This window comes from Physella acuta, unplaced genomic scaffold (genome assembly GCF_028476545.2).
Source record: "Physella acuta isolate Inbredline_101_S28 unplaced genomic scaffold, ASM2847654v3 ptg000204l, whole genome shotgun sequence".
Classification (NCBI taxonomy): Eukaryota; Metazoa; Mollusca; class Gastropoda; family Physidae; genus Physella; species Physella acuta.
This window is the reverse complement of record NW_026731723.1, coordinates 898,707-906,462: the sequence shown is the minus strand read 5'-3', so window position 1 is coordinate 906,462 and position 7,756 is coordinate 898,707. Positions and strand designations below refer to the sequence as shown.

At 42.8% G+C, this 7,756-nt stretch overlaps 1 protein-coding gene across 1 annotated transcript in view; it reads left to right on the top strand.

Annotated features, from left to right (window-relative positions):
* LOC131937229 (putative glutathione S-transferase 7) overlaps nucleotides 1-7,756 on the top strand; it is a 231,547-nt gene that overhangs the window by 222,236 nt on the left and 1,555 nt on the right. Inside the window, exons 2-4 of the mRNA XM_059294487.1 lie at nucleotides 5,215-5,236; nucleotides 5,502-5,651; nucleotides 7,656-7,748. Of these exons, the coding sequence (XP_059150470.1) occupies nucleotides 5,522-5,651; nucleotides 7,656-7,748 (223 nt within the window). The 5' untranslated portion in view covers nucleotides 5,215-5,236; nucleotides 5,502-5,521. The remainder of the gene's footprint in view (nucleotides 1-5,214; nucleotides 5,237-5,501; nucleotides 5,652-7,655; nucleotides 7,749-7,756) is intronic.

Here is a 7,756-nt window from a genome sequence, read left to right as displayed (position 1 = left end):
TGACGTCAGCCGGTGCACGTGACGTCAGTCTGTGTAGATGGTATCCTCCTAGTGGACCAGGATCATTCCTAGAGCAACACGCGGGTCTACGTTAGGATCATCACGGTCCTGGGGTAGGGTTGACACGGCCCTGGGGTAGGGCTGAGACTTGACACGGCTCTGGGGTAGGGCTGACACGGCCCTAGGGTAGGGCTGAGACTTCACACGGCCCTGGGTTAGCCCCACTCACAACCCATCAACTCAGCTTGGCCTGACATGTAACACACGGTGAGGTAGGTGCACTGACCACACGGTGAGGTAGGTGCACTGACCACACGGTGAGGTAGGTGCACTGACCACACGGTGAGGTAGGTGCACTGACCACTTGTCGCCAGCTGGTCATTCGATACAGATTGTGTGTGACGTAATGGTCAGCAAGTGACCAAACAAAGGGGCTGGGCCACACGGTTCAAGCAAGGCAGCTGATTGGTCAAGCGTCAAGGGAAGTGACGTACTGAGCTGTCCGCCCAACATGGCGAACTGAGTTGATCAACCAGTGGGTGTGTACATGTAGAAGTCTGTACGTGGCAGAATGTGTACATCTAATAGTGTCCAAGTGTGTACATGTTGTACACAGTGTTTCTTCCAGACTTTTTTCTCGGGGGGGGGGGGGGTGGCACGGTAGACTTTCTTCGGGGGGGGGGGGGGGGCGGATACTGTTAAAAGTACATATTTTCTATATAAATGATATAAATTTCATTTCGTTCGGGGGGGGGGGGGGGGGGTAGAATTTTTTCGGGGGGTGGGGCACTTGAAATTTTCGGGGGTCGGTAGATTTTCTTCGGGAGGCGGATACTGTTAAAAGTATATATTTTCTATATAAATGATATAAATTTCATTTCGTTCGGGGGAGGGGGAGGGGCGGTAGAATTTTTTCGGGGGGGGGGGGGGACACTCCCCCCCCCCCCCCGAAGAGATGCCTGGAAGAAACTCTGGTCATACATTTCCTAATCTCTATGTAAATGAAAAAATATGTCAATCTCCATTATAGATTACACACTTGGATCAGCATTAATATGGCCGCGAGCTTACATGTCACCACATGCGTACATGCCACCACACCTAGTGGCGCCCCGGCCTTTGCACCATGTCGGCCTTTTTCATCCCTAGTATTGCTATGTAAAGGGGACTGCCGTAACTGTGGCTGAGAAATGTTTACAACCTCTGACCATTTGATACTAATTTAAAATAAAATAAACCGGTAGTGATCTCCCTAATTTTTCTCGAATATTCTTATATAACACTACTGGGGGATGGCAACTCAGGATATAAACATGATGTTTAATTACTTAAACTTTAAAATAGAATAGAATCTCGTAGAAAAAAAGAATTGCGCACCTAGTGAACGCCAAGCAAAATGTGTATAATAGTGCGGAATATTATTAGTACTTTATAAATTCACATGCGTTTTTTGGGAAATCGGAAAAAGCGTAAATTACTACTTCTGGTCAACGGAAATTACTCAAAGTTTGAAAGAATGCAGAGAATTAGATCTTTTACTGACATGAAATTTCATTTATCTATCTGAAATTGTACACAAGTTATAGGCTTTCGAAAAATTGAAAGTATAAAAAGTTCCACTTCCGGTTATCGGAAATCGCTCAAAAGTGTATACGGATCTACGATTTTGATATAATATATATGAAATTTCATCAATCTAGCTGTAGAGGTACTCAAGTTATCGTGTTTACAGACACACACACACACACACTCATACACACACAGAGACATACGGACAAGGTTGCAAATTATGTTTTTCCGACTCAGGGAGGTGTAAAACGTCGAGATTTGTAAAAATCTCGATTTTTTAATTATTTTTTTTTGCACGATTACAAAATTTTCTCTATACTTCGTATTTACGAGAAAGTAAAAACTGATAGAAATTATCACAGCTAGTTTTTTTTTTGTTTCATATTTATTTATTCACAACGATGTGAAAAATTTAATATTTTTTTTATTGTTTCAAATTTATTTATTCACAACGATGTGAACAATTTTTAACGTTCATCTCAATGCTTCTGTTTTAGTTTGAGTCTAACACCATGTCGGTGAAAATACCCGCTGCTGTCAAATTTAGTGGTTTCGGGAATTTCCCCAAAAATTTCCCTGTCTACCGTGAACGATGACGTGTAGGAGGGGGAGGGAGGGGAGTGTGGAATACCCGATCATTTCTTCCTGGTTCCCCAATATCCTGGACCTACCCGAGACTCTTCAATACAACCTGGCCATGGTTTCCAAGAATAGATACATTATTTCTAGGTACAACAAATACATACAACATTGCTAGGTACAACAAATAGATACAACATTTGCTGGTATTAGAGTTAATTAGAGGCGTATCCAGGTTTGCGGTGTAAGTTGGGTATAAGATGAAAAAATGACGCCGTATTCTTTAACTGAAGTTATATATATATATATATATATATATATATATATATATATATATATATATATATATATATATATATATATATATATATATATCCGAATTAGAAAATCATCTGGCTAGGGAAGACCGGCCAAAGTCCGAATTAGAAGATCGTGAGCAGATTTGGTTTTTTTTATACCGTAAGGATCATGACATTAAGTCTTTATTGATTATTAATTAAAGTAAATGACAGAAATATTCAAATTATTTTATTGTACTATAGTCTCAATTATTATTATCACTTGTTACAACAAGTTGAACTTTTATGGCATTTAAAATTACATAGTAGCTTGTTATTTTAAAACTTGCAGCGATTTGTTGTGCACTTGGTTGTGCAATTGCAGCGAGTGTATCTTGGCCGCCGGTCAGTGATTGTGAAGATGCGATGGTTCCTAGTGATTTTTTCTCAGTGCCAAACGGACGAGCATACAGTTGTTTTAGAACACCACGCTCCGTTTTTAGCTTGTAGAAAGCGCCCTCGACTCTCATGACAACTGCAATGACGCTTCGGGGATCACCGCGACCCCTGTCTACTTCTGGTATACAGATGCGAACATTATCTGCCACGTCTGCTTGTTTAAAATGTGTATCTGATTATGTTAGCATCTTAGCACCTTGAGTTTGCAAGCTAATCTTGAAAGTAATGTTCCCTCGGTACCCTTCGTCTGGTTCATTGGTCATTCAGCATAATGCATGAACATCGTTGCCACAGGATCCACAAGAATGGGCTGCACTACAACATTTTTCACAAACTACGCATAATCTGTTGGCCATATTATTGTCACGCAACTGGTCTGGGCGTTCCGCCACGGCAGCATATGTGTTAGCTGAGGATGTCGTTGCATTTATGGCAACCTCCATTTCTTGTTCAATGTTCTCAAGATCTTCCTCGGTAACTAAATTATCGAAAGCCTCACTTGGTAGATTTGAAGTGCTAAGTCCCACTTTTGCATCCAAACAAGGCTTCGTATGGCGATTGTTGGATTCCTTGATGAATTTGGGACTCTCAGCCCATTGAGCTGATTCGTTTGTCTGCATCCTTGCAATCATCAATTTTTGAACATCTTGGTTGGTACGTTCTACTGAACCTTGGCTTTGGCTATGCCTTGGTTTTACGTGAACTAGTTTAAGTTCAAGCCACATATTCATTAGTTCAGAAATATTTTGGCAGCCATCTGGTATGTCTGTCTCTTGGTCTTACGGCCCTTTTGGTCCATGTCGCATTGCATATAGAATGCTATACAAACAAGAGCTAAACAATACGTTACTCTCAATGAAAACGCACCAAGAATAATGAAAACGTGATCACAACTTAGTCTAGATAGGACATTGTCCAGGACATCCCGGCCAGTCTGCGCATTGGCCGGCCAAAGTACGAAATACGTTGTTAAGTTTAAGCGCTTTAGACTTAGGCCAGTACGTCCCGGCCAATGCGCACATTGGCCGGCCAATGCGTGCTATGGCCGCACTTCGGGCTTTGACCGTAACATATTTGTAGTGCGTAGTCGGTTTGTGGCATCTACGTACATTTTACTTAGCAACATCATTCTGTTTATTTTGTGTGTGAAGATCTATGTAAAATATTTTCATATTGAATTGAGCCTGTACACTTGCGGACCACAGTCAGCCGCGGACCACAATCAGCCGCGGACCACAGTCAGCCGCGGACCACAATCAGCCGCGGACCACAGTCAGCCGCGGACCACAGTCAGCCGCGGACCACAATCAGCCGCGGACCACAATCAGCCGCGGACCGCAGTCAGCCGCGGACCACAGTCAGCCGCGGACCACAGTCAGCCGCGGACCACAATCAGCCGCGGACCACAATCAGCCGCGGACCGCAGTCAGCCGCGGACCACAATCAGCCGCGGACCACAATCAGCCGCGGACCACAGTCAGCCGCGGACCACAGTCAGCCGCGGACCATAATCAGCCGCGGACCACAGTGAGCCTAGCCCTGAATGCCAGAAGGGTAACATCTAGTCTGGAACTGTTCGGAGGCGTAGCTAGGGGAGGGCGGGTAGGGCGGCCACCTCGGGCGCCCATACTAAAGGGGCGCCAAAATGGGTGGAACTAAATGAAAAAGCTCATTTTAATCTGGGTTTCGAATTTTACAAAGTCCAAGTTCAGAAAATAAACGGCTACAATGCGTGGCACAAAAAAAAAGGTTTACGGTATAGTGACAGGTAAAAAGCGCCACCAATTTACCGGGAAGGGGGGGGGGGGTTCACAAGCATGAATAACTATAGGGGGGTGGTAAAATATATAATTCGCCATCGGGCGCCGGAATGGCAGCTACGCCTCTGGCACTGTTACCAGAGCCCTTTTTTTTCTGATAAGGTCTGCACACGTCACTAGCTGAGCACGCACATATCTTAGCTCCGCCCATTTGGGAAAAAGTATTTTGTTTAGTGTTTTCCTTTTAATGCTTGATGCGTGGGTATGAATAATGTGTGTGTGTGGGGGGGGGGGGGTGTAAAATGGTAAAATGTATCCGTTATCGTGGTCTATATGGGTGGTGAGGGGGGGGGGGGGTTAAAATATATCCGCCATCGTGGAGTCCTTGTTTCGACTCGACCTCTCACTAAGTAACCCGGATGTCGGTCAACCCGGCAGTTCCGTTTTGCTGGATGACGCAGCATGACATGACGCAGCAAATTTAAAAAAAAAAAAAACCCGGTGTCCTCTCATAAAAAGGCGGGCACGGCTTGTCTCCCCACTCACTCGCCGTCTCGGTATTGGAACAACATCATCATCATCTAGCAGCTCGTAAGTTGGTTTTTTAATGTTGGTCAGTTGGCTGGGTAGAGAGTAAGGTCTAGTTTGATAGTTGGCTGGGTAGAGAGTCCAGTTATTGATATATGTTTTAGTTGGATGTATAAATGGTGTGTAGATAAACGCATCTGAAGTAGTTGTGACGTCATTAAAAAAACTTTCGCTGATAACAAATTGTCCATATCATTGATGTTCCGTTCAACTTTTTTACATATTCCCAAAAAAGGAGTTTATTAATAAATGCACATTTTGTCAACAGACGTGACCTTCCTGTCCGCCATGACCTTGAAACTGTCGTACTTTGACCTGAGGAGTCGAGCTGAGACCAGCCGACTCGTGTTACACGCCGCCAAGAAAAAGTTTGAGGACAACAGGATACCCTTCAGCGAATGGTCGAAAGTCAAGCCGAGTAAGTGGCTGTGGAGGGGTGTGTGGGTGGGTGTGAGAGGATGTGTGGGAAATTTGACTTAAGTTTTACGTGTGACTTCTGATAAGTCAACAACTCCAAGTCAGTGAAACAAAAAGATGAAATACTCTCGTTGTGAGAATCTGAGAGAGCCTCGATGTCCGGCCCCTCAGTCTCACACGAGTGGCTGTCCTGATGTCCGCGAGTTGCTGTCCTGATGTCCGCGAGTTGCTGTCCTGTTGTCCGCGAGTTGCTGTCCTGATGTTCGCGAGTTGCTGTCCTGATGTTCGCGAGTTGCTGTCCTGATGTTCGCGAGTTGCTGTCCTGATGTCCGCGAGTTGCTGTCCTGATGTCCTTAAAGTTTTCAATATCTGATGCAGATAAACATATTTTATTGAACAAGTGCTCGGTAAACTAAACAAAACCTCAAACAGTAAACTAAACAAAACCTCAAACAGTAAACTAAACAAAACCTCAAACATTAAACTAAACAAAACCTCAAACAGTAAACTAAACAAAACCTCAAACAGTAAACTAAACAAAACCTCAAACAGTAAACTAAACAAAACCTCAAACAGTAAACTAAACACAACCTCAAACAGTAAACTAAACACAACCTCAAACAGTAAACTAAACACAACCTCAAACAGTAAACTAAACACAACCTCAAACAGTAAACTAAACAAAACCTCAAACTGTAAACTAAACAAAACCTCAAACAGTAAACTAAACACAACCTCAAACAGTAAACTAAACAAAACCTCAAACTGTAAACAAAACCTCAAACAGTAAACTGAACAAACCCAGTAAACTAAACAAAACATCGACCACTAAACAAAACCTCAAACAGTAAACTAAACAAAACCTCAAACAGTAAACTAAACAAAACCTCAAACAGTAAACTGAACAAAACCAGTAAACTAAACAAAAAACATCGACCACTAAACAAAACCTCTAACAGTAAACTAAACAAAACCTCAAACAGTAAACTAAACAAAACCTCAAACAGTAAACTAAACAAAACCTCAAACAGTAAACTAAACAAAACCTCAAACACTAAACTAAACAAAACACCGACCACTAAACATGAACTACAACACAAGAGCTCTCAGGAAAACGGAGCCGGAAGTGGCTACACTACCGGTTTGTGTCTGTACAGGGGAGATAACAACGACAAAGCTAATTTTAAAACCACCACACTGAATGGTTTTTATAAGATTCACTTCCTTGGCTGGTAGGTGGTAAAATCCTCCGCCGTTAGGTACACGGAAACATTTAATCTAACCCTAGGTACACGGAAATATTTAATCTTACCCTAGGTACACGGAAACATTTAATCTAACCCTAGGTACACGGAAACATTTAATCTAATCCTAGGTAAACGGAAACATTTAATCTAACCCTAGGTACACGGAAACATTTAATCTAACCCTAGGTACACGGAAACATAGAGCCTAACCCTAAGTACCCGGAAACATACAGTCTAAACCTAGGTACACGGAAACATACAACCTAAACCGAGGTACACGGAAACATACAACCTAAACCTAGGTACACGGAAACACAGTCTAAACCTACGTACCCGGAATCATACCACACTGAATGGTTTTTATAAGATCTACTTCCCTGGCTGGCTTGTAGGTGGTAGAATCCTCGGGCGTTAGGTACAGGGAAACATTTAACCCTAGGTACACGGAAATATTTAATCTAACCCTAGGTACCCGGAAATATTTAATCTAACCCTAGATACCCGGAAATATTTAATCTAACCCTAGGTACACGGAAATATTTAATCTAACCCTAGGTACCCGGAAATATTTAATTTAACCCTAGGTACCCGGAAATATTTAATCTAACCCTAGGTACCCGGAAATATTTAATCTAACCCTAGGTACACGGAAATATACAGTCTAAACCTGGCGGATGTCAAGTTTTGTTGTGTGTCAATGCTGTAGAGAAAATAACTTTGACTAAATGAATACATGCTTGAACTTTGACCTTTTGCAGCAACCCCCTTCGGTAGCCTCCCAGTTCTTGAAGTTGACGGTCAAACATACGCGCAAGGGATCGCCATAGCAACCTATCTAGCTATGGAAAATGGTACGTCG